Source organism: Tachyglossus aculeatus, chromosome 12 (genome assembly GCF_015852505.1).
Source record: "Tachyglossus aculeatus isolate mTacAcu1 chromosome 12, mTacAcu1.pri, whole genome shotgun sequence".
Lineage (NCBI taxonomy): Eukaryota > Metazoa > Chordata > Mammalia > Monotremata > Tachyglossidae > Tachyglossus > Tachyglossus aculeatus.
The window spans coordinates 35358005-35385840 of record NC_052077.1 but is presented as its reverse complement, the minus strand read 5'-3'; the positions used below and the strand labels follow the sequence as shown (position 1 = coordinate 35385840).

General features: G+C 43.8%; 1 protein-coding gene across 2 annotated transcripts in view; it reads right to left on the bottom strand.

Moving 5' to 3' along the window:
* Window positions 1-16647, bottom strand: part of GALNTL6 (polypeptide N-acetylgalactosaminyltransferase like 6) — a 775084-nt gene extending 758437 nt beyond the window's left edge. For both annotated transcript variants that reach the window (XM_038755166.1, XM_038755167.1), the window contains exons 1-2: window positions 16587-16647; window positions 15164-15424 (exon numbers count right to left, since the gene is read on the bottom strand). In XM_038755166.1, coding sequence (XP_038611094.1) covers window positions 15164-15301 — 138 coding nt within the window. In that variant the 5' untranslated portion in view covers window positions 15302-15424; window positions 16587-16647. The remainder of the gene's footprint in view (window positions 1-15163; window positions 15425-16586) is intronic.
* Window positions 16648-27836: the final 11189 nt, after the last annotated feature.

The window sequence follows — 27836 nt, the reverse complement described above, 5'->3', positions numbered from 1 at the left end:
TCTCCCACTCCCTTTATGTGACATTTCCTGAGCTCACACCTCAGATAACTTCCTGAAGATATTTCTTCCATATGTCTGGTCTCCTTCTTCCTGTTCTTGGCTGTTCTCAAATCTTTTCTCCCATTCATTTTTTCTTTCCTGGAAGGAGTAGAAAAGAGCCGGAAAGAATTCTGCTTCTAGAAAGTTCCTTCTTCCTGTTTGTCTCCAGCTTCAATTTTTCACTCCACCCTCAACCCCACAGCACTTTTTTACATATCTATAATTTATGTATTATATTAATGTCTGTCTCCCCATCTAGATGGTAAGCTACTTGTGGACAGGGAATGTGCTTAGACTGTGAGCCCGTTGTTGGGTAGGGACTGTCTCTATATGTTGCCAACTTGTACTTAATACAGAGCTTAATACAGTGCACTGCACACAGGAAGTGCTCAATAAATATGATTGAATGAATGAATGCCTAGCACCTCCGTTATATTGCACTTTCTCAATCACTTAATACAGTGTGCTCCACGAAGTATGTGCTCAATAAATACGACTATTTTTTTAATGGCATTTATTAAGCGCTTACTATGTGCAAAGCACTGTTCTAAGTGCTGGGGAGGTTACAAGGGAATCAGCTTGTCCCACATGGGGCTCACAGTCTTCACCCCCATTTTACAGGTGAGGGAACTGAGGCCCAGAGAAGTTAAGTGACTTGCCCAAAGTCACACAGCTGACAATTGGCGGAGCCGGGATTTGAACCCATGACCTCTGACTCCAAAACCCGGGCTCTTTCCACTGAGCCACGCTGCTTCTCGACTAATTGTTTGATTTCTTCTGGCACTGTCCCAGTGTGCAGTCAGTCAGGACAATAATTTCAAAAAGAACCACAGAATTTCCCCTCAAAATAGAAAAATGCCTTAAAAGACATTTTATATATCAATACTGGCTTTGGTTGTGGTTATTGACAAACTCAAAATTGAAAAGACATTTTAATATTTGAGACTTCTCTAGTCTGGAAGCTCCTTTCTAGATCATTTGTTCATTTTGGGCAGGAAACATGTCTACCAGCTCTGTATCCCACACACTTAGGATAGTAAGTGCTCAATAAATACAATTGATTAATTTCTTGATTGTTTGATTAAGTCATGTTCTAGTCCCAGCTCCACCACTGACCTACTTAGGGATTCTAGGCAAGCAAGTTACTTGTGTCTGTTTCCTCCTTTTAAAGAGAGGGCCAATATACTTAGTCTCCTATTCTTTTAGACTGTAAGCTTTATTAGACTGTTCCCTTATCTGAGTAGCAGACATTTTTCCCAGCACCAAGCAAAGTGTTCAGTTCATAGTAAGTCATTAATAAACATTGTTTTTAGAAGCAGCATGGCTCAGTAGAAATAGCATGGGCTTTGGAGTCAGAGGTCATGGGTTCAATTCCAGGCCCCGCCACTTGTCAGGTGTGTGACTTTGGACAAGTCACTTAACTTCTCTGTGCCTCGGTTCCCTCATCTGTAAAATGGGGATGAAGACTGTGAGCCCCCCGTGGGACAACCTGATCACCTTGTAACCTCCCCAGCGCTTAGAACAGTGATTTGCACGTAGTAAGCGCTTAATAAATGCCATAAAAAAGACATTAAACTAGAGGTTGGACCATTCATTCAACCATATTTATTGAGTGCTTCCTTTGTGCAGAGCACTGTACTAAGTGCTTGGAAAGTACAATGCAGCAATAGAGACAATCCCTGCCCAGGTGTCTGTGATGATGATATGTGCAAGCACCATACTAAGTAAGTACAGTGATAGATACAAGAAAATCAGGTTAGATACACTCTCTTGTCACTCAGTGGGCTCAAAGACTAAGTTGGTAGAGGGAAAGTGAGTATTTTATTCCCATTTTACTCATGAGGAAACTGAGACAAAGCAGGAGGTTCCGGAGTCAGGATTAGAACCTAAATCCTACTCAGTCTTTGTGTATGATATAGTAGGACAAGATACACTTTCTTGACTTGTTTTTCTCTGTCAGAAAAGGATATGTTCATTTTGACCGAGTATTTTGTTGGAGTACTGTACAAGTCCTACCTATAAGTTAGTTATATAAAGATGAGAGCCAGAAATGACACTTACAAGAAGGTTACACAACTCTTTTCAGGGGAAATGACCACCTTCAGTGCCTTTCTAAAATTAGGAGTTTGATTTATCCTGATAAGAGACTTTAAGTAGATGGTGTCTTCTAGCCCCATGAATGGAATCTACTTTATTTTTCCCTTCCTCCCCTACAAGTGAAGTGACCAAATGCCTGTTGATCGTGTTAAATTCATTCTCCAAACCCAACTTAGATTTCCCAGGAGAATACCTGACCAGTTTCCTCAGCCTTTCTTTTCCTCTCTATTAGACCCAAAGCCATTTCCTATTTAACCTTGTTCATTATTTTCCACCGACTATGATTAGAGCTGATTTCCATCAAACACCTGTTGTTCTACATGCAATTGTCAGCATTCATGACCAGTAAACCAATCTGCTGTTGTTATCTGAACATGGATTTAAGGAATACGGGGAGATCTTAATCACTCCAAACCTGCTCCTCTTTCAATTCCTAGTGAGAAAAATAGAATCAAGTACTAGGAGAAGAAAAAGGGCAGTGATTTGGTTTCTGAGTACATTGCTTATCATTTTCAAAATGGTGCTGCTCAACCTGAATGGATGACATAGAATGCACCATGGCGTAGTGGATAGAGCACCTACTGGGAGTCAGAAGGTCATATGTTCTAATCCCATCCCAACTCTGCCACTTGTCTACTGTGTGAAAATCACTTTACTTTTCCATGTTTCCATTGCCTAATCTGTAAAATGGGGATGAAGACTGCGATCCCCATGTGGGACCCGATCTCTGTCCAACCCGATTTGCTTGTATCCAACCCCATGCTTAGTACAGTGCCTGACACATAGTAAGCACTTAACAAACACCATAATTATTATTCTTCTGAGACTGTAGTTATGGGTCATGACTAAGCCCCAGTTATAATCTCAGAAAAAAATAGTTTCCATGGGAAGGTAAAAAGTGGGGCTGTCCCTGGTGGGTATGAAGTTCCTTTCATTGGCATGGTGATAGAATTTAGGGGCTCTAATGCAACCAGCACTAATTATGTCAGTTTATAGCCTAGCATGGCAGTTTCCAGAATATAACTCACACCACTTAAACTGGCTGAGAACTAAACTGCATCTATCACTTCAACATGCAAAAAAAAAACCTTTCCAAAACTCCCAAATAACCACACAAGGCATCACTCTTGCTTTTTTTTTTCCCTTTCCACATTGTATAGCTGAAATCAAGGCATGTCCTGTAAGATATGCCGCAATACATGGACACATGAATAGGGTTCATTTTGATGGATACTTAGTTAATCAAAACCTTTATAAAAATATGAACAATCTATTCCCCGCTTCATGAATGATCCAAAATAATAAGGACATCTCCAAGGTCAAACAAACTCACTAGCAGGCTAATCTGTTCACTATGAAGCAATATTAGAGGGCCTGGGCAGCATTAGAAGGGATCAGTTTCTCTTCGAAGTCTGTGTTGATATAAGATCCAGTCCGGGAATATAGAGGCAGAACTGTGGGAAATGGGCTCTTACCGCAGAAAAGTGACATACTACATATGAGAATTGTGACAGTCTTTAATGGTGCACAAATCTTACTCCTGAGTTCTTTATGAGTCCTTGGAAAGATGAAAAAAAGGCAAAGGGATACAAAAATGATTTTAAATTCCCCATGGTTGTTACACAGAACGCCATCGCCCCCAAAGTCATAGTGTGAACACAATCACCTTGACAACAAATGGGAACACAGGTCATTTTTCTGAGAACTTGAAAGTACTTTTCAATGAATCCTCTTAATGAATGGGATCGCTTGTCAAAATTACATATTTATATTTGTAGAGGACAAGGGTCGGGGGCTGGGGGGAAAGGGAGGTAGCATTTGGTAGTTTGATTCAGTTTCTTATCAGGATTCTTTTTTCCAGTACTAACTTGCATGGGATTATTTCTCAAATTTCACTTATTTCCGTTCTCTTAGAAGACTCTTCCCACTCTCAATCAGTCAGTCAATCAATCAACGGTATTTATTGAGCACATACTGTGTGCAGAGCATTGTACTAAGTGTTTAGAGGAATAAAATACCATAGAGTTGGAGGACACGATTCCTGTCCTCAAGGAGCTTACAATCTCTAGCAACAAAAGCCTTCATGTCTGTAAATTTTTCATCCTGACAAGAAAATTGTGTCAAATATCAAAAATAATGAGGATAATAATAATAGTAATGGTATTTGTTATAAACATTTAGTATGTTCAAACACTAGGGTAAATACAATTCAATCAGACAAGACTCAGTCCCCCTCCCACATGGTGCTCACCAGTGTCAAGGAGAAGGAGAATCACTCAATCAGTCAATGGTATTTATTGAGTGCTTACTGTGAGCAGAGCTCTGTACTACGGGCTTGGGAGAGTACAACATAACAACTAATTACGGGAAGGAAAAGTGTCTGCTTATTGTTATAATGTACTCTCCCAAGTGCTTAGTACAGTGCTCTACGTGCAGTAAGCACTCAGTAAATACAATTGAATGAGTGAATGAATGAGCAGAGTTGGTAGACACATTTCTTGACCAGAACAGCAGCGTGGCTCAGTGGAAAGAGCCCGGGCTTTGGAGTCAGAGCTCATGGGTTCAAATCCCGGCTCCGCTACTTGTCAGCGGTGTGACTTTGGGCAAGTCACTTCACTGCTCTGTGCCTCAGTTCCCTCATCTGTAAAATGGGGATGAAGACTGTGAGCCCCACATGGGACAACCTAATCACATTGTAACTTCCCCAGTGCTGAGAACAGTGCTTTGCACATAGTAAGCACTTAATAAATGCCATTTAAAAAAAAAACAGAATGGGATCCAGGCGGGATGAAGGATGAGCTTCCCTTTGTATATCTCCATCCTAAAATCAACAGACCACAGGGCTGGAGGTATTGGAGGCACCCCAAATCTGGGCCCTGGAAGCACCCCTGATTTGGAGACTCTACCTTCTGAGGTCACCAGCTTCTTTCACATATTGAAAGGAAAGAGAACGTGCCTCGCATCTAGCCCCGTGATGGCAGTAGACAGATTGGATCCGGTGAATCCCCTGAGTATGTGGATTAGCAGAGCTACTATTTGTACATTGTCAGCATGAAGGATGCTGCTGCAGCCTTATTTGAAGGCTTAAAATTATAAATAATAGAAAATGCCCTGCATCTCATTGGCTTGTAGGACGTCAACTCCTGTAGCGGCAGTCCCTGGAGACAGAGAGGGTCTGAAATAAATTCAAAAATCATACCTGCTCCCTCTCCACTGAAGTAGCTGAGCTGCTGGAATAGACAGTTGCCAGTGCCAGAATCACTGGTGGTGACAGCAACTCTAAACGTAATGAGATAACCCAGGGTGTTATGCTATTTGGGATCCGACCTCCCGCTTGTCTCAACCCCTATAAGATTCTCATTTTCTCCCCAGGGGTCCAGCCACCCAGAGAGTGATGAAACCTGCCTCAGCCTCCACTCCCAGCCTCCAGCTTCCCACCACAAGCCACAGAATTTCAAAAAGGAAATAATTGGCTTGGCGCACCAGCCTGGTATGTGGCTATGAGGAGAGGAGGTGGGTCTGGACCAGAGGATTTTGACTGTGAGCTCACTGTTGGGTAGGGACTGTCTCTATGTGTTGCCAATTTGTACTTCCCAAGCGCTTAGTACAGTGCTCTGCACATAGTAAGCGCTCAATAAATATGATTGATGATGATGAAGGATGATGAGGAGACCGAGGGTCAGATTCAGGAATGACTATAGGCATGACATGTGACAATTGTGTAAGTGTAAAGACAATCTTACATGCCTATGGTGTGTTTGTCACACATGGAATTTTTCAGCCACACCTACTCATGTGGAGAGCACAACTTCAAATATAATAATTATGGTATTTGTTAAGTGTTCCTCTCCCTCTCCTCCCCCTCTCCATCCCCCCGGCCTTACCTCCTTCCCCTCCCCACAGCACCTGTATATATGTATATATGTTTGTATGTATTTATTACTCTATTTATTTATTTTATTTGTACGTATTTATTCTATTTATTTTGTTTTGTTAATATGTTTTTTGTTCTCTGTCGCCCCCTTCTAGACTGTGAGCCCACTGTTGGGTAGGGACCGTCTCTAGATGTTGCCAACTTGTACTTCCCAAGCGCTTAGTACAGTGCTCTGCACACAGTAAGTGCTCAATAAATACAATTGAATGAATGAATGAATGAATGAATGCATGAAAGTGCTTACCATGTACCAGACACTGTTCTAACTGGGGTAGATACAAAATAATTGAGTTCATTCATTTATTCATTCAATCGTATTTATTGAGTGCTTACTGTGTGCAAAGCACTGTACTAAGCACTTGGGAAGTACAAGTTGGCAACATATAGAGATGGTCCCTACCCAACAACGGGCTCACAGTCTAGAATGGGGAGACAGGCAACAAAACAAAACATGTAGACAGGTGTCAAAATCGTCAGAACAAATAGAATTAAAGCACTTAGTTGGATGCAGTCTCCATCCCACACAGATCTGACAGTCTTAATCCCCATTTTACAGATGAGGGAACTGAGGCACAGAGAAGTGAAGTGGCTTGCCCAAGGTCACACAGCAGACAAGTGGTGGAGTTGGGATTAGAACCCATGACCTTCCGACACCCAGGCCCATGCTCTATCCACAAGGTCATGCTGCTGGCTGTGTGAAACTATTACTATTACTATTGTTGTTGTTGCTGTTGTTGGTATTGCCATTCATAATTAATAATAAAGCTGGAAGGTAAAAGATTATGTTAGATTTGCAACAAGAGGGAAATAGAAAAGGAAACTGCACAATGTGGGTTCAACAACCAAATGGAATCAACCATTTTATAGGAATCAATCAGTCAGTCAATAAATGGTATTTATAGAACACTTGCTATGTACACGTGGGAGAGTACAAATCAGTGGAGTTGTAAATTATGTGGGGGTAGAGATCATGTCTACAAATCAAAGGAGTTGGTAAACATGATCACTACCATCTAGGAATTTACAGTCTAATGGTGCTTCTGAAATTAATAATTGTGGTATTTGCTAAGTACTTACAATGTGACAAACACTGTGTTAAGCACTGGGTAGGTATAATTGAATTAGATTCATTCATTCAATCGTATTTATTGAGCGCTTACTGTGTGCAGAGCACTGGACTAAGCGCTTGGGAACTACAAGTTGGCAACATAGAGAGACGGTCCCTACCCAATAGTGGGCTCACAGTCTAGAAGGGGGGAGACAGACAACAAAACAAAACATATTAAAAAATAAAATAAATAGAATAAATATGTACAAATAAAATAAATAAATAAATAGAGTAATAAATCCGTACAAACATATATACATATATACAGGTGCTGTGGGGAGGGGAAGGAGGTAAGGCGGGGGGGATGGGGAGGGGGAGGAGGGAGAGAGGAAGGAGGGGGCTCAGTGTAGGAAGGCCTCCTAGAGGAGGTGAGCTCTCAGTAGGGCTTTGAAGGGAGGAAGAGAACTAGCTTGGAGGATGAGTGGAGGGAGGGCATTCCAGGCCAGGGGGATGATGTGGGTCGGGGGTCGACGGCGGGACAGGCAAGAACGAGGCACAGTGAGGAGGTGAGCAGCAGAGGAGCGGAGGGTGTGGGCTGGGCTGGTGAAGGAGAGAAGGGAGATGAGGTAGGAGGGGGCGAGGTGATGGACAGCCTTGAAGCCCAGGGTGACGAGTTTCTGCCTGATGCGTAGGTTGATTGGTAGCCACTTGAGATTTTTGAGGAGGGGAGTAACATGCCCAAAGTGTTTGTGCACAAAGAAATGCACACACCCATTCTGTGCCCCATTAGATCGCACCCATTAGATCACACCCATTCTGCATCTCTCAATCCCTAAGACGTAGGCAAAACAGGTATTTTATCTCCATTCTACACCTGAGAAGTTAAATGACTTCCCCTAGATCATCCCCAGACTGAGCCCCCTTTTTCCTGTCCTCCTCCCCACCCCCCCCGCCCTACCTCCTTCCCCTCCCCGCAGCACCTATATATATGTTTGTATAGATTTATTACTCTATTTCTTGTACTTGTACATATTTACTATTCTATTTATTTTGTTAATGATGTGTATCTAGCTTTATTTTTATTTATTCTGGTGACTTGACACCTGTCCACATGTTTTGTTTTGTTGTCTGTCTCCCCCTTCTGGACTGTGAGCCCGTTGTTGGGTAGGGACCGTCTCTATATGTTCCCAACTTGTACTTCCCAAGCGCTTGGTACAGTGCTCTGCACACAGTAAGCGCTCAATAAATACAATTGAATAAATCAATGAATGAATGAATATAGCAGGAAAGCGACAGAGCCAGGATTAGAACCCAGGTCACCTGACTCCCGGCTCTGTGCGCTTTTCACTAGGCCACGCTCCTTCCTCACTAAAAGAGGGGAGGATGTGTTTTCAAAACCACCAAGGGGAAATCTCACTCAGCTTATCTTTTCTGGTCAATCAATCTGTCAGGTGCATCTGTTGAGTGCCTTTTAAACGTTTGGGAAAGTATGAAGGATTTCGAAGATAAGGACTCTGCTGTCTAGGAACTTTCGATCTGGAGGGGGAAAGACACTTACAAATGGGGGAAGTATTATTAAATAGAGCATTTAAATATTAAATAGAGTATTTAAGATGTAGATATAAGTGCTCCAGAAGTCGTGATGATGAGCATTTAAGATGGCAAGGAAGGGATTTTCATTCAATCGTATTTATTGAGCGTTTACTGTGTGCAAAGTACAGTACTAAGTGCCTGGGAAGTACAAGTCGGCAACATACAGAGTCGGTCCCCATTCAACAAAGGGCTCACAGTCTAGAAGGGGGAGACAGACAACAAAACAAAACTTGTAGACAGCAATGAGGTGGCTGATGGGGATAAAGAAATGGTAAAATGAGAGATCACTCAGGGTAGGCTCCCTGGAGGAGATGTGATTTCAGAAAGATTTTGAAGATGGGAAGAACAGTGGTCTGCTTGTTGTAAAGGGGGAGGGACTTCCAGGAAAAGGGGAGGGGGTGAGCAAGAAGCGAGCAATGGAAATTCTAAGATAAATTAAATAATTAATTGGAAACTCCTAGAAGATAGGGATTATGTATACTAACTATTGTATTCTACCAAGTTTTCAGTGCAATGCTCTACACAGAGTAAGGGCTCAATAGATATTGTTGTCATATTGGAAGCCGCGTGGCTCAGTGGAAAGAGCACGGGCTTTGGAGTCAGAGGTCAGGGGTTCAAATCCCGGCTCTGCCACTTGTCAGCTGTGTGACTTTGGGCAAGTCACTTAACTTCTCTGGGCCTCAGTTCCCTCATCTGTAAAATGGGGATTAAGCCTATGAGCCCCAAGTGGGACAACCTGATTACCTTGTATCTACCCCAGCGCTTAGAACAGTGCTTGGCACATAGTAAGCGCTTAACAAATACCAACATCATTATTATTATTATTAATAATAATAATAATTTATTATCACGGTATTTGTAAAGTGCTTTCTATGTGCCAAGCACTGTTGTAATTGCTGGGATAGATACATGTTAATCAGGTTGGATAGAGTCGCTGTTTCACATGAGGCTCACAGTCTAAGTAGGCTGGAATCGGATTTAATTCCCATTTTACAGATGAGGAAACTGAGGCACAGACAAAGTAAGTGACTTTTCTGGGGTCACACAACAAACACTTGGAAGAGCTGGGGTTAGGACCTAAATCCTCTGACTCTCAGGTCTATGTTTCTTCTTATGATTGATTGATTGATTGATTGTGGGGATTAGTTGTAAGGCCCAGGGAATAATTAGTTTGGGAGGAACGAAGATCACAAGGTGAGATGTCAGGAATCATGTCCCTATAATAATTATGGTATTTGTTAAGTGTTTCTATATGCCAGGCACTGTACTATGCACTGGGGTGGATACAAGCCAATGAGGTTGGACACAGTCGCTATTCCACGTGGGGCTCACAGTCTCAATCCCCATTTTACAGATGAGGTAGCTGAGGCACAGAGAAGTGAAGTGACTTGCCCAGGGTTGCACAGCAGACAAGTGGCAGAGTCAGGATTAGAATCTATGACCTTGTGATTTCCAGGCCTGTGCTCTATCCACTATGTCACACTCATCCAAGCATTTCTTCCTTATAGCTTAGTACTGTCATTGACACTCAATAGGTGCTTAATAAATGTTATTTCAGGTACTACAGTCTATAAACTCTTTGAGGGAAGAGATCATGTATACCCATTCTATTGTACTGTGCTCTCCCAAGAGCTTAGAACAGTGCTCTGCACACACAGTAAGTGTTCAGTAAATACCACTGATTGACGATTACGACAACTTGTTCATCGAGATATATACATAGTGCACTTTTATCAAAGGCAGTATTTGGCCAAAAGTGTGTTTTTTCAGCTAATAATTTCATAATGCCCATAAAAGTAAACAATTTCTTTTCCATAGGAGTATTCTGAAGCCTATAAAATGGAATATATGGCTGCCACTTCACCTCAAAGTAGCCAAAAGAGTTCTTCTTGATGTCCTATCTTTAGGTCACTAGGAACCAATGGTGTTTCCATAGTGTGGCTTAATGGAAAGAGAACCAGCTTGGGAGTCAGAGGTTGTGTATTCTAAATCCTGGCTCCGTCACTTCTCAGCTGTGTGACTTTGGACGAGTCACTTAACTTCTCTCCTCTCTTCTCAGTTACCTCATCTGTGAAATGGGGATACTTAACAAATACCATCGTTACTATTATTACCGCACAAAGTGAGTGAGAACAGCGGTCCAGATTAGTTTACTAACTAAACTTTATGGATGAGACTACAAAAGCTCCCAACCACAACTGAAACAGGAGGAAAGAAAACATGTTGTTAAAATTCTGGAGAATTACGGTCCCAAGGGAAAGAAGTGAAAACTCTCGATGACCGACAGTGTTGAATTTGCAAATAAATATACACGGTGATATAGTAGGAGACCAGCAAAATTAGGTACACAGGACATTGTTAACCACCAAATGACTAAAACAAAATGGAAAGAAAAGAAACCAGAGAGGAAAGGGAGGTAAAAATAAAGTAAAAAAAATATATATATATATATATATATATATATATATATATAATTTTATATATATATAAACCCAAACCTCTACTGATGAACTATGATCATTTAACAATGCAATACTCACATAAGCTGAATTTAAAGTATCTTGCATACTTGGCATGAGAAGAAATTTACTTGATGGAAAACAGAATGCAAATTTGCATATTAACTACTATTATTTACTGCTTCAGAATGATTGCTCTGAGTTTTGTATGGCCATCCCTAAACTGAGGAAAGAAAAAAAAATGACTTTAATGGACTTTTCCCCGCTCAGGATTACTTGATCAATATTCTTGATGGGGAAATAGAAGGTTTATTTTTAAATGGGAAGCGTACAAGACTCTTGCTTCGTGAGGTGCTTTCTGAAAACCCCTATGATATGCAGCTGTAGAGTTGAAATATGCTTTCAATATTGTGACAATTGAAGTTGCATATTATCAGAAAAGAACAAAATCATGGTTGCCAAACACTTGTAACAATCACTTTGTAAAAGATAGGGTGGCTCAGGAAAATATATATGAAACACTCAATTAGAAGAGTTAGGCATGCTTAGAAAACTAATTCATAGTAGGAAAACCAATGTATGTTTCAAGCACGTTACCAGAGTGATAGCTTCACAGTGCTTATGTAATAAAATGATTTCAATACTTTGTCTCAGCTAAGCTTTCCACGTGTTCGGGTTGAAATTCATCATAAGGGTGGAGCAGTTGTGTTAGTAATACTATTATTTCGGAATTATATACTACAAAGCCTTTCACTGTAAACTACTGAAACGGTTCAAGTGTATAAACCAGCCAAGCTTTCTCAACCAAACCTCTGGAACCTCACCCCACAGAGGAATCACTTTTCTTCACAGCGCTGCTGATAAAAATAGATCCTTCTTCTGACCACGTGATTTCACTTTGAATAGCTATGATACTTAAACTGTCAAATGTCTCAATCACGTCACCCTCAATCCTTATCCTCTGTTCTCTACAGACGATGGATTAATGGAGCAGTAATGGCATATTGCACATTTAGTCATGGAAGCCTGAAGATGACTTATTTGAAGATGCATCACCAAATGTATATTAAAATAAAGCTCGAATCATATATGGTTGCTCACTGTCCTTCAGTGGAAAGCTATCTGCTGCTTACTAGATGAAATGTGAGCTCCCATGGGATTACAACACACTTCAATGCTTCAATAAGTAATCAGATATGAAAATAGGCTCGCAAAATGTTGAAAACATATTTTATTGACTATTATAAAAAGCCCTCCTGATTAGTTCTAGCTCAGTCCCATGATATAAATGTTTGTGCCATCCACTTTTTTCTAGCTAATGATGCTTTACTGTGAAATTAAGATAGATTAAATTTCAATTTGCACATGACCTCCAAATCAGACCTACAAGAGAAAGGCTATTTAAGCAAAAGTTCACCAAGTACTTAAGATCCTTTTACAACCACTCTGTCTTCAAAGGAAAGTATTGTTCCAAAACAAAATAAAGACAATCACACTGTTTCTTAAAGGGTATTTAAGTGGCTGGCATGGTCCATATGTGATAGTACCACAGATTGAAATAGTCCTTTAAAGAAGTTTCTGCTTTCCTTAACCATTTGTATTAACAACACGTCGCATGGAAAAACATCATCATTGCGACATCAGAATTCATACCATGAGTCTGGATTCATGAATCTACTGTAAATGATAACTTTTTTAAATGATATTCATCAAACATTTCTTATGTTCCAGGCACTGTATTACACACTCGGGAAGGTACAGTTTATCAGAGTGGACACAGTTCAGGTCTCACAAGGGGCTCACAGTCTTAATCCCCATTTCGCAGATGAGGTAACTCAGTTCAGAGAAGTGAAGTGACTTGCCCAAGGTCTCACAGCAGCTGAATAGCAGAGCCAGATTTTGAACCCAAGACCTTCTGACTCTCAAGCCTGTGCTCTATCCACTAGGACACACTGTATCTCCTGTTTTCCTCTTCCTTGATCTTTTTATATCATTCATTATAGTTTCTACAAGTCACATTCTGAACTGTGGAACCTATTCCATGGGAAGAGTTTTGTTTAGTTTTGTTTTTTAAGTGAAAGACGAGGTAGAGTGTTGAACTCTCAGTGTATCATTCATGCCTTTAGTTGAAGAAAGTTGTATCACTGCATAGTTTTGCTTTCAGAAATAAAACAATCAACTTTGAAGTTACACAGGTCTTACTAAGACTAAAAGTTGCCCGATTAGCATTTCACATGGGTTTCACAGGCTGCATTTTCAGAGGTTTAATATAAATTTTCCCCAAACTCAGCACTTAGGTCTCTCTGGTTTTTTTTCTTCTTCTCTGTTTCCTACAACGTTTAGTTGACAGTTTGTAATCAACTCAAGCAACCCCAGTTCACCAACTAAACCCATGCTTTCTTTTGAAAATCCAGAGTCAGAGCAGAAAGGTGAAGGTTCTTGCCAAGACCTTCCTTACCTCTTGTTACCTTAAACTACCTTGTATGCTTATTACGGAGAAGAAACTACCCAGCTAACCTAAAATCTAAGTGATGTCCCAAGATGAGAAAAATAATAATAAGTTGAGCTATTACCCTTTCATTGAATGCATTTAAAAACAGTAGAATCTCTAAAGTTTTGAATTCAGGGAACTTCATTGAGTATGTACTGAACATTTGGTTATTAGCACTGTGATTGGTAAGGGCCATTTCTTATTGAAAGTACATTACATACATGGGTGATGACCCTTGAAATTAAGGATATTAATATTCTAAGAGAAGGCTAAGATTGTTTGAAATAGTGTTATATCAAGGTTGAGCAAGTAGTAAAGAAACTTGGAACAAATAATTTTAACTTCCCATCTTAAAACTACTTGAGTTTTTTTTCCTTAAACCAACCAAAAATGTCAGTAGTCACATGCCAAACCCTTTTTAAACAAAATGCAAAGCCTTGCTTTGCTATATTTCCATCAGCTATTTAGACTCACTAAAATACATTTAATTTTGTGGTATAGGGTCTTTCATGAACCTAATGGCTTGAACACTTTTTAAGAAGAAAACACAAGTTGGATTCACTGCAGGTAATATTGGTGACTTGAAGGGGTTGCTAGCTGCACAATGTAACACCCAACATACCTTATGTGAACTGAAAGAGCAGTCTTATTAACTACACTTTACACCACCAAGCCACCATAGCAACGATTTTAAGATAATAATAATAATAGTATTTGTTAAGCGCTTACTATGTGCAAAGCACTGCTCTAAGCGCTGGGATAGATACAAGATGATCAGGTTGTCCCACGTGGGGCTCACAGTCTTAATCCCCATTTTACAGATGAGGGAACTGAGGCACAGAGAAGTTACGTGACTTGCCCAAAGTCACACAGCTGACAATTAGCAGAGCAGGGATTTGAACCCATGACCTCTGACTTCAAAGCCCGTGCTCTTTCCACTGAGCCACACTGCTTCTGATGAAAGATGAAAGAGCACTTCCTTTAAATTTCCACAAGAAGGGGAAGGGGGGAAAAAAGCAGTTGCTAAGGACAAAAAAGTAAAACAACATTTAAGCCAGGAGAACCACTAAGCAGAGTTAATGGATCCACTGACAGATTAGCTTTTATAAATCAGGAAGGGCAGAGAACACTTTCTCAGATGCCTTTTTCCTTAAGTAAATGCTTCAGACTTCCAGCCCCCGCAGGGAGTCTTTCCCTTTTATCAGAAGGCACCCACCCAGAACATTCCCTGGATCCCTTTGTCAACTTGCCTCTGTCTTCAAGCTCATTTGGGGTTTATTTAAAAGATAAGGTGTTTGTTGGTGCGAGAGGCCTTTAACAAGCCCTACATCTTTAGCAACACTTAACACACGGCGGGAATCCTCCTCTCTCTCTTTCCCTCTGTCTCTCTCTCTCTGGCTCTAAGGTCCCAGCATGATTTCGGTCCTACAATCCCAGAGCCAGCCTTCCCGCAAAAAAAGACTATTCCTTCCCTGCTCTTTCTCCACCCTGGCTCTCCTTACCTGCTGCTCTCCCGGGTCTGTGGATTTCACCAGGTGCTTATCCTTGTACAGAGACCAGAGACCAATATTGGGCAGGAAAATCAAAGCCACCATGAACAACAAAGTCATCTGCAGAAACCGCTTCTGTTTCCTCTTCATGGCCAAGGAACGGCTGGAGGAAGGCGATGGAGCCGAAGAAAGTCCTGCCGTTTCCACCAACAAGCTGGAAACTTTTGGGAACGGCTCAGCACCAATCCTCACCGTTCCCGGGGAGTTTGCAATCTGCGGAACAAACCCACCGGTCACTGTTTTTTGGGGTATTTTTTTTTTCTGTGCTTTTCTCTTCCCTTTCACCGGGCGTCGTCTATAGGCTCAATCCTCAATGAACGGCTTTCCCGAGGAAATCATTACACCCATCGATCCCCATTAATCTAAAACAAAGGAGTAAATCGAACCGGCGGCTGGGCTAATCGGAAGAGATGGGAAAATAACTCGCCTGCCACAGCTTTATAGGAAAGGGGCTTGGAGCTGGGGGTGGGGGGGAGAGGGGGGCGTGGATTTCACTTTGGGGTATCCCGTAGCTCATCGACCCGACCGGGAAGATCAGAGAAACGAAGTGGTCCAGAGGAGTCAGGAGCTCTGGGTTCTAATCCCGCCTCTGCCACGTTACCCGTGCGATTTTGGACAAGTTACTTAACTTTGCAGTGGCTCAGTTTCCTCATCTGTAAAACGGGGATTCAATGCCTCGTTCTCCCTTCTCCCGTAGATTGCGAGCCCCCAGTGGGACGGGAACTGCGCTAGATCTTAGTGCATTTCCAAGCGCTTAGTACAGTGCTCTGCACACAGTAAGCGCTCAATAAATACGATTGAATGAATGAATGAATTTCATCCACCTCCCTCTTTAGCACATAGTAAGCGCTTAACAGACACCACAATACTTATTGAGTGTCCTGGGGGGGAGGTGGATATGAGAAGCGGTGTGGTTTAGCGGAAAGGGGCGGGTTTGGGAGCCAGAGGACGTGGGTTCTAATCCTGCCTCCGTCACTAGTCTGCTGCGTGACCTTGGGCAAGTCACTTCACTTCTCTGTGCCTCCGTTCCCTCTTCTGTCAAAGGGGGATGAAGACTGTGAGCCCCACGTGGGGCAGCCTGATTACCTCGTATCTACCCCAGCGCTTAGAATAGAGCTTGGCACACATAGTAAGCGCTTAACAAATGACATTTTTATTATTATTGCTGTCTAAGGGGAAGGAATGCAGGATCTACTCTCAACTCCAGCTGCCTCCCACCCACCCCTCTCTCCCCTTCCCCTTTCAAAGTGGCATCGACCTACTCCGGGATGTGGCCTTTTTCCCCCTCCTTTCACTCCTCCCATCCCCTCTCCTCGTCCCTGCAGAGAGGAAGAGAGAAACCAATAGATGTCAGCATAGAAACGAAGCCACTTACCCTCCTCCCCACCTCCTGGCCGGGTTATTGTTGGCGACTGTGTGGATGCTCCGCCGATCGGTCAACTTCTACCTCCCTCCACCCCCCAAATTCCCCTGCTATTCTCTCCCCCGCACCCCACTGTCTCTTTCTCTCTCTCTCTCTCTCTTTCCTGCGGGGCTCTCACTCTCCGCTGTTCATGTTACCATTCTTCACTGGAAACCGAACAAACAGAGATAAAGGAGCCAAGCAAGAACCACCAGGTAATCTGGATACTGGGGCGATGACCGGCGTTCCTGGGGGGTGGTGGGGGGTCTTCCCAGCAGAAGGAGGGGAGATGCATGTGCCCCTGGGCTCGCTCCTCTCCAGCCTCCTGTCCCCCTGTCTCTTTCTGTCTGTGTCTCTCTGTGTGCCCGTGCCCCTTTTCAGCAGAGATGCTAGCTAGCTGGTGGGAAACACGTGCAGCAGCCGGGAGCCGGGAATTGGGGTGGGGATGGGTGGGAAGGGGAGGGGGAAAGCCTTCCCAGCTCCCAGAGCCTATATAAACCAAGCCAGAGGAAGAAGAGGATGGAGCCGGGGCTGGTGCAGAGCTAGGCTTTGGCGGGGGTCCGGCCGGCCTGGATTGGGCTTGCAGGGACCCGCTGGATTTGGCCTCCTCCGGAGCATCATCAGGCCCAGCGGGGGCAGGGGCAGGGGCTCCATCGCATCTTTCCCGGCCATCGGAGGGGCACAGTCGCTCCGGGACCCAGACACCAGGGCCAGGGGCGACCTGTAGCCCCCTCGCCCTTCCCCTCCTCCTTTCCCCCTACCTCCCCTGGCCCCCTCCCTCCTCCCTTCTCCCCCCGCCTTTCCTCCCCTGGCCCTCTCCCCTCGCTCTTCCACTATCTCCCTCCCCCTCCCCTTCTCTCCTCCCCTGCCCCCTATTCTCTCCTCCCCTCCTCTTACCCCTTCCTCCCCTCCCTCATCCCCTTCTCCTCTCCTTCTCTCCTCTCCTCCCCCCTTCTCCCTTCCTCCCCTCCCTCTTCCCCTTGTCCCTTTTCTCCTCCCCTCCCCTTGTCCCCTTCTTTCCCCCCTTCCCTCTACCCCTTCTCTCCTCCCCCTCCTTCTCCCCTTCTCTCCTCCCTTCTCCTTCTCCCTTTCTCTCTTCCCCTCCCTCTTCCTCTTCTCTCCTCCCCTCTCCTTCTCCCCTTCTCCCCTTCCTCTTCCCCTTCTCCCCTTCTCTCCTCCCCTCCCCCTCCCCTCCCTCTTCCCCTACTCTCCTCCCCGCTCCTTCTCCCCTCCCTCTTCTTCTGTCCTCCCCTCCCCTTCTCTCCTCCCTCTTCCCCTTCTCTTCTCCCCTCCCCTTCTTCTCTTCCTCCCCTCCCTCTTCCCCTTCTCCCCTTCTCTCTTCCCCTCCCCCTGCCCCTTCTCTCCTCCCCTCCCACCTGCCCCCTTCTCTCCTCCCCTCTCTCCCCCCTCCCCTTCTCCTCCTCTCCCTTTCTCTCCCTCTCTCCTTGTCTCCTCCCCTGAGCCCCCTCCTCTCCTTTCCTCCCCCTTCCCTTCTTCTAGAAGGGGCGACGAGGAGGTATGGTGGGGGGAGGCTGGGGGTGGGGGGGATGAGGAGGGGGTTGGGCCCTGAGCAGGGGGGCTCCGAACCCTAGAACCAGCCCCTCGTGTCCGGCTCCCCCGAGCCCAGCTATGGGAGATGAAGGTCTGGCTATCCGAAGACCCAGGGGTCCGGCTGCACCGAGCCCAGCAGTGGGAGGTAGAGGGTTGGCTGTCCGGAGACCCAGGTGTCCGGCTGCACCGAGCCCAGCTCTGGGAGACGGAGGGCTGGCTGTCCGGAGACCCAGTGTCTGGCTTCCCCAAGTCCAGCTCTGGGAGATGGAGGGCTGGCTGTCCGGAGACCCTGTGTCTGGCTTCCCCGAGTCCAGCTCTGGGAGATGGAGGGCTGGCTGTCTGGAGACCAGGTGTCCGGCTGCCCCGAGCCCAGCAGTGGGAGGTGGAGGGCTGGCTGTCCGGAGACCCAGGTGTCCGGCTGCACCGAGCCCAGCTATGGGAGGTGGAGAGCTGGCTGTCAGGAGAGGCTGGGGGAGTGCTTGGGTCCCCCTGGACCCACAGTGGGCAGAGGACATTAGTAGGGTCAAGCCGCAGCGCAGGGGTGAGCGCAGGGGGCTGCCACCAAACCCTGGGCCTGGAGCTCATCTTGGAGCTGGCCAAGGCACTGGTCACCACCGGCGTCTACACCTCTCTGGGGGGGGGGTGAAAGGTCAAGAAGGGCTTTTGAATCATGGTAAACTGACCAACAGATTCGGGGTCCCAGGATAGAGGGTAGCTGGGAGACAGGACCCAGGGAAGCCTGGTCATACAGTGCTTAGAACAGTGCTTGGCACATAGTTATAATAATAATAATACTGATGGCATTTGTTGAGCGCTTTACTACGTGCTGAGAGCACTGTTCTAAGCGCTGGGGTAGATACAAGGTAATCAGGCTGTCTCATGTGGGGTTCACAGTCTTCATCCCCATTCGACAGATGAGGTAACCTAGGCACAGAGAAGTCAAATGACTTACCCAAAGTTAAACAGGTGATAAGTGGTGGGGCGGGGTTACAACCCAAGACCTCTGACTCCCAACCCGGGGCTCTTTCCACTAAGCCATGCTGCTTCTCTTATCTCCTCTTAACAAATATTATTATTATTATCATCATTAATATTACTATTATTATTATTATTATTATTATTATTATTATTATCAGTGGGCCTGGGGCCAAGAAGATCCCAACCTTCCCAGATTGATGATGATAATAATAGTAATAATGGTATTTGTTAAGCGCTTACTATGTGCCCAGCACTGTTCTTTGCACTATTGTGGATACAAGGTTATCAAGTTGTCCCACGTGGGGCTCACAATCTTCATCCCCATTTTACAGATGAGTTCACTGAGGCCCAGAGAAGTGAGGTGACTTGCCCAAGGTCACACAGCAGACACGTGGAGGAGCCGGGATTAGAACCCACGTCCTCTGACTCCTGTGCTCTTGCCACTGGGTCATGCCGTTTCTCATCGATGTTGCCCTGTCCAACTTGGAGAGCTATTACCATCCGCCCACCAAAGGGACTTCCCATCCTGTTGGGAAGACGGGCAGAGGAGAACTTGACATGTGTCTCTCTAAGTAGCCATGAAGGAGCTGGCCAGCTCAAAATAGAGTTCACATTATATCCAGCACCATAAAAGGTGGATTTGATTTTCGATCACGAATAATCCTATGTAACGTTCATTATATCGAACATGTATGTTACAGAGTTCAGCATTACAGCTTGTGTCTTGTGCCTTACTGTAACTGAGATGCTGTGTCAGGAATTCCTCTGTAATATGTTAAAATGCCTAAAGACCATTAAACGCGCGTGAACATTGAAGTTTCTTTTGGGGTGGCTGCCCCCTCCCTGCCACCTGCAATCTTTGCAGATTCACAGCAAAACGGAGTCTTCAGAGCTCAGACTTTAAATACTTTCTGGAGCGCCTCTGTCTCAGGTTTTCCCCAAAGCATGAGGAATTCACAACTCTCAGCCGGCAGCTCCCCAGTCCAGTTCTGAAAGAAGTCTGAGGCTGAGAAAGAATAATAACAATAATAATATTTGCTAAGCACTTACTATGTCCCAAGCACTGGGTTAGGTCCAAGATAATAAGATCTCATAAAGAGCTCAGTCTAAAGAAGATGGAGAACTGGTATTGAATCCCCATTTTGCAGATGAAGGAACTGAGGCACAGAAAAGTTAAGTCATTTGCCTAAGATCATATAGCAGGTTTAGTTGGCGAAGTCACGATTAGAACTCCCATCCTCTGACTCACAGGCCATTGGTCTTTCCACTAGACCGCTCTTTTTCTCTGCATAAGCTGCATAAGGAGGAAGAGGAGTTCAGTGGAGCCTGCCTGTGTCCTGAGGCTAGCAGTTTTGGGGAGGAAAGAGCCAAAATAGATTCAAAGGTCTGCACATGTCCTCTTAGCCACTTATAGAAAGGATGACTCGAAAGAAAGGGAAAATGAAGGTCTGGTAGATGAAGGAGGAACTTCTCTCTTGCAAAAAAGCATTTGATGTGTCAGTCCCAGTTTCATTTGGGAGAACATCACTATCTTTAAACCTGAATCTCCTGGGTCACAGACAGTACTGCTGTCTGTCCTGCTGTGTCCTCTTCGTGAATAGGAGTACTGAATCTAGGAAATTGAAGGAGGGAGAGGAAAGTTGGTATTAATTTTTTTAAAAGCCAGGCCATTACCAGCTAAGCAGGTTATTACAGTTGATGGCGTGTCTCCTCTCCCTTCCCACTTCTTGCTACATATGTCAGGTAGAGACAACTAATGACCCAGATTTGTACAGAAGCACCATTATTGAACACACCTAGACAATGAATATAGAAAATTCTCCCTCCATGTACAGACGAGGTCTCATAAGCAAAATCTTTCATATGAACTCAACACATAATAAAACAAAACTGATTAATTTGCTCGTCTGTACAGGTAAATGAAGTAAAGACTGAGTGCATTAATTTCCAAAAAACAAATGTGCAATTAGAAAAAAGTATGGATTTAATAATAAAATGCTAATAATTATGCTACTTCTACAACTACTACTACTACTACTAATAATAATGACATTTGTTAAGCACTGTGTCCAACCCGATCTGCGTGTATCCACTCCAGTGCTTAGTTAAGCGCTTAACAAATACCATTATTAATTAATTAATGTCAGGTACAGACCCTTTTGCACATGGGGCTACCTATTCTAAGTAGGAGAGAAAGCAGTCAGTAGTGAGCTCCTACTGAGAGCTCACCTCCTCCAGGAGGCCTTCCCAGACTGAGCCCCCTCCTTCCTTTCTCCCTTTTCATCCCCCCTGCCCCCCTACCTCTTTCCCCTCCCCACAGCATCTGTATATATGTTTGTACAGATTTATTACCCTATTTATTTTACTTGTACATATTTACTCTTCTATTTATTTTATTTTGTTACTATGTTTTGTTTTGTTGTCTGTCTCCCCCTTCTAGACTGCGAGCCCGTTGTTGGGTAGGGACCATCTCTATATGTTGCCGACTTCTACTTCCCAAGCGCTTAGTACAGTGCTCTGCACACAGTAAGTGCTCACTAAATACGATTGAATGAATGAGTTAATAAATTACAGATGAGGAAACCGAGGCACAGAGAAGTTAAGTGACTTTCCAGGTCACCCAGCTGGCAGTGGCAGAGCAGGGATGAGAACCCTGCTCTTCTGATTTCCAGGCCCGTGCTCTTTCCACTAGGCACACTGCTTCTCAGTTTATCTGAATATTAGCTCAACTCCAGTCCTTACTTGCCCAGGTAGATGGTTTTACTGTCAGGTCATGGGCTCCCAGGGCCTGTGTGGTTTGTCTGTTCCTGATACGCGTCTGAAGAAATCCAGACAAGATTCCAAGCAGCCAAACCTCAACTTCTCTTCTCCCAGCACCATTAGATCCATAGTTACCCAACCATCATCATCATCAGCAGCATAGATCCATAGTTACCCAACCATCATCATCATCATCATCAGCAATAGCATTTATTGTTATTTATTGGAGAAGCAGCATGGCTCAGTGGAAAGAGCATGGGCTTTGGAGTCGGTGGTCATGGGTTCAAATCCCAGCTCCGCCAATTGTCAGCTGTGTGACTTTGGGCAAGTCACTTAACTTCTCTGGGCCTCAGTTACCTCATCTGTAAAATGGGTATTGACTGTGACGCCCTGTGGGACAACTTGATTACCTTGTATCTACCCCAGTGCTTAGAACAGTGCTTGGCACATAGTAAGCACTTAATAAATGACATTATTATTATTATCATTTATTAAGTGCCTTGTCTGCTCCTGATAAGCATCTGAAGAAAGCCAGACAAGATTCCAACCAGCCAAAACTCACCTTCTCTTCTCCCAGCACCATTAGATCCATAGTTACCCAACCATCATCATCATCATCATCATCATCAACAATAGCATTTATTGTTATTTATTGGAGAAGCAGCATGGCTCAGTGGAAGGAGCATGGGCTTTGGAGTCAGTGGTCATGGGTTCAAATCCTGGCTCTGCCAATTGTCAGCTGTGTGACTTTGGGCAAGTCACTTAACTTCTCTGGGCCTCAGTTACCTCATCTGTAAAATGGGGATTGACTGTGAGCCCCCCCCGTGGGACAACTTGATTACCTTGTATCTACCCCAGTGCTTAGAACAGTGCTTGGCACATAGTAAGCACTTAATAAATTCCATTATTATTATTATTTATTAAGTGCCTTGTCTGCTCCTGATAAGCATCTGAAGAAAGCCAGACAAGATTCCAACCAGCCAAACCTCACCTTCTCTTCTCCCAGCACCATTAGATCCATAGTTACCCAACCATCATCATCATCATCATCAATAGCATTTATTGTTATTTATTGGAGAAGCAGCATGGCTCAGTGGAAGGAGCATGGGCTTTGGAGTCAGTGGTCATGGGTTCAAATCCCGGCTCCGCCAATTGTCAGCTGTGTGACTTTGGGCAAGTCACTTAACTTCTCTGGGCCTCAGTTACCTCATCTGTAAAATGGGGATTGACTGTGAGCTCCCCGTGGGACAACTTGATTACCTTGTATCTACCCCAGCACTTAGAACAGCACTTGGCACATAGTAAGTGCTTAATAAATGCCATTATTATTATTATTATTATTATTATTATTTATTAAGTGCCTATTTTTAAATGACATTCATTAAGGGCTTCCTTTGTGTCAAGTATTATTCTAAGCACTGGGGAAAAGCATAAGGATATCGATTCAGACACGGTTCCTGGTTCACTCAGAGTCTACTGTGTAACTGTAACAATATTCGTTAAGCGCTTACTATTTGCCAAGCACGGTTCTAAGGACTGGGGGGGAGATATGAGGTTATCAGGTTGTCCCAGGTGGGGCTCACAGTCTTTATGCCCATTTTACAGATGAGGTCACTGAGGTACAGAGGAGTTAATTGGTTTGCCCAAAGTCACACAGCTGATTAGAACCCATGACCTCCGACTCCCAAGCCCGGGCTGTTTTCAGGAAGCAATGCTGCTTCTCATAATGGCACTATATGAGCTTTCAATAAGCTCAGTGACTTGGACAATGACACATAAGCATGGATTATTCATTCCTCAGACACAGAAGCCCCAGGCGCTCTGAAAGCACAAGTTATGAGGTGTTCACATCACACCAGGCAGGACACAACCCACCAACGAACACCTGGCCAGTGTTTTGGGCTGTGTGCAAGCCCAAATCCTTGAGCTAGACTGGAGCCAGTCTAGGCCAGGGCTTGGGGCCGAGATTTTGTTTCCCTTTATAGCACTGGTTAAGTGTTTACTATATGCCAGGCATTGTACTAAGTGTTGGGGAAGATACAAGCTTATCCGGTAGGACACAATCCCTGTCCCACATGGGGCTCACAGTCTTAATCCCCATTTTACAGATGAGATAGCTGAGGCACAGAGAACTGAAGTGACTTGTCCAAGGTCACACAGCAGACAACTGGCAGAACTGGAATTAGAAACCAGATCCTGTTGACTTCCAGGCCTAATGACTAGGCCACACTGCTTCTCCAGCTCTCATGGGGCTTGATGGACAGGCTGGTCAATCTTCCTCCTTAATCTCCATGGCTCAGTGGAAACAGCCCGGGCTTGGCAGTCAGAGGTCATGGGTTCTAATCCCGCCTCCGCCACTTGACGGCTGTGTGACTTTGGGCAAGGCACTTAACTTCTCTGTGCCTCACCTCATCTGGAAAATGGGGATTAAGACTGTGAGCCCCACGTGGGACAACCTGATCACCTTGTATCTCCCCCCAGCGATTAGAACAGTGCTTGTCACATAGTAAGCGCTTAACAAATGCCATCGTTATCATTATTATCACCGGCGTTATTGATGTTCCTAATAATGATAATAATAGTGGAATTTGTTAAACACAATGTACTGGGTAGGTACAAGATGAAGTCTCCCCTTTTCCTCTGCTCCCCCCGGCCCCCCCATCGCCCCGACTCAATCCCTTTGCTCTACTCCCTGCAACACCCCACAGCACTTGTGTGTTTATGTACATAATTATAATGCTATTTATTTTTTATCAATGGTGTGTGTATAGCTATAATTCTTTTTATTTACAATGATGCTACCGATGCCTGTTTACTTGTTTTGATGTCTGTTTCCCCCTTCTAGACTGTGAGCCCACTGTGGGCATGGATTGTCTCTGTTGCTGAATTGTACTTCCCAAGTGCTTAGTACAGTGCTCTGCACACAGTAAGTACTCAATAAATATGATTGAATGAATGAATCAGATCAAACACCATCCCTATCCCACATATGACTTGGAGCGTAAGAGGACTGTAATATCCTCCCTCAGGTCTGTCAGCTCATAGCGAGGAGGGAACATGTCTACCAACTCTGTTGTACTGTACTTTCCCAAGTGCCTGGGTACAGTGCTGTGCCCACAGTAAGTGCTTAAAGACTGATTGAAGGGGAACAGTTTTTTAACTCCCACTTTATAGATGAAGAAACCGAGGCACAGGCAAGTTAAGTGACCTGCCAAAGACACATAGCAGGCAAGTGGCAGAGCCAGGACTAGAACTGGGAGGTTCTCCTGTCCTGTGGTCTTTCCACTAGGCCATATTGCTTCTTCTTCTTCTAGAGTCTGGAGACTCCTCCAGGAGGCCTTCCCAGACTGAGCCCCCTCCTTCCTTTCCCCCTCATCCCCCTCTCCATTCCCCCATCTTACCTCCTTCCCTTCCCCACAGCACCTGTATATATGTATATATGTTTGTACGTATTTATTACTCTTTTTATTTATTTATTTTACTTGTACATATCTATTCTATTTATTTTATTTTGTTAATATGTCTGGTTTTGTTCTCTGTCTCCTCCTTCTAGACTGTGAGCCCACTGTTGGGTAGGGACTGTCTCTCTATATGTTGACACTTGTACGTCCCAAGTGCTTAGTACAGTGCTCTGCACACAGTAAGCGCTCAATAAATATGATTGATTGACTGATTAATTGTTTGCCATGGGACTGCCCAGTCCAAAAGCAGGATGGGCATCAGCGGGGAAAAGCCCAAATTGCTTTCTCGATTACCAACTGGTGATCAGACAGGGGCAAGGTGGAGTGTCTTGTCTCTACCTAGTCTCGCCTGTCCCGTTCTCGCCTGTTCCGCCGTCGACCCCCGATCCACGTCCTTCCCCGGGCCTGGAATGCCCTTCCTCCACATATCTGCCAAGCTAACTCTCTTCCTCCGTTCAAAACCCTACTGAGAGCTCACCTCCTCCAGGAGGCCTTCCCAGACTCAGCCGCCTTTTTCCACTCCTCCTCCCCATCCCCCCCGCCCACCTCCTTCCCCTCCCCACAGCATTTGTATTCATTTATTCATTCAATCAATCATATTTATTGAGCCCTTACTGTGTGCAGAGCACTATACTAAGCGCTTGGAAAGTACAAGTCAGCAACTTATATATATATATATATATATATATATATATATATATATATATATATATATATATGTACCTATTTATTACTCTATTTTACTTGTACATATTTACTATTCTATTTATTTTGTTAATGAGTGCATTTAGCTATAATTCTATTTGTTCTGACGATTTTGACACCTGTCTACATGTTCTGTTTTGTTGTCTTTCTCCCCCCTTCTAGACTGTGAGACCGCTGTTGGGTAGGGACTGTCTCTATATGCTGCCGACTTGTAATTCCCAAGTGCTTAGTACAGTGCTCTGCACACGGTAAGCGCTCAATAAATACGATTGAATGAATGAATGAGTGTGTCTTCCTGAATCTATCCCTGGCATCTACACACCACTGTCGGGCCCTGAACATCAGTCTTTCTCTGAATGGCATCAAAACTAGAATGAAACTTTCTATAGAAAAAAAAATCAGTATAACCACATCCTCCAGTCATGGACCAATAACTGACTCAGAACTAATCAGCTTACATAAAGGAGAAAAAGTGGACTATTTAAATATTTAAATCAGCACTGGTCACAGTATTAAATTTAATATTAATTTGTGAAACAAATGAGTTTCTTATTCTTTCTGTGATCTGAGGAATCACATAGATTTTTCAATTAGATGTGGGGTATTTCAGATCTCTGTTGTCAGGGAAATTAGATTATGCAAGTATTAACTGCTCAAGGAATTTTTTTTTGCATTCCTAACTTTCCTTTATCCACTTATGGACTATGATCTATCAAACTTCAGCAACTCTGGATTTCAATTAACATGCTTTAAATGAGCTACATATGAAATGTCCAAGCCGAACATACATTTTGGCATGGCTATTTAAGCTTTTGGCATGACAAACCTATTTAATGCAATTAAATCAATTTCACTTACATGACCATTTCAATTGATCAATGGAATTTACTGAGGGTTTACTGTATGCACAGCACTGTACTGAGCCTTTGAAAAAGTACAGTACTTTATATAAATGTTTTAAATCTCCCTTTTTGTTATCAATTGATCAATGGTATGAATTGAGTTCTTAATTGGCTCCAGAGCATGAGCTAAGTGCTTGGAAGACTACGATGCAGTTAGAAGACATAATCCCTGTCCTCAAGGAGTCTACAGTTGTAGTATCATTAATATTCATTTAATCGCATTTATTGAGCACTTACTGTGTGCAGAGTATGGTACTAAGCACTTGGAAAGTCAATTCAGGAACAAATAGAGACAATCCCTACCCAACAATAGGCTCACAGTCTATCTTTATGTATATAGTATATATAATTATCATAATTATCATATATGTATATGCATGTATATATATATATATATGTGTATATATATGTATATATCAAGTCACACTGTCTACATGACTTCACCTCAACTCCTGTTAGCCCTTCCATCCTGGACCACAACAAAGAATACTAAATACAAATCCCCTGCTAACAAACACATGTTAGTGCTGTAAAAAAGCAGTATATTCCTTGATATGTTTACATCTTGCCATTATGGTTTACTCCGGGCAAATACAATTCAGATCAGTTACTAAATCAATCAATCAATCAATTGTATAAATTGAGCACACGTTGAATGCAGAATACTGTACTAAGCATTTGAGAGAGTACAATATAACAAAGCTGGTAGACACATTCCCTGACCACAAGAAGCTTACAGACTAGAGGGGGAGACAGATATTAAAATCAATTATAGATATAATAATAATAAATAATAATGATGACATTTATTAAGCACGTATTATGTGCAAAGCACTGTTCTAAGCACTGGGGAGGTTACAAGGAGA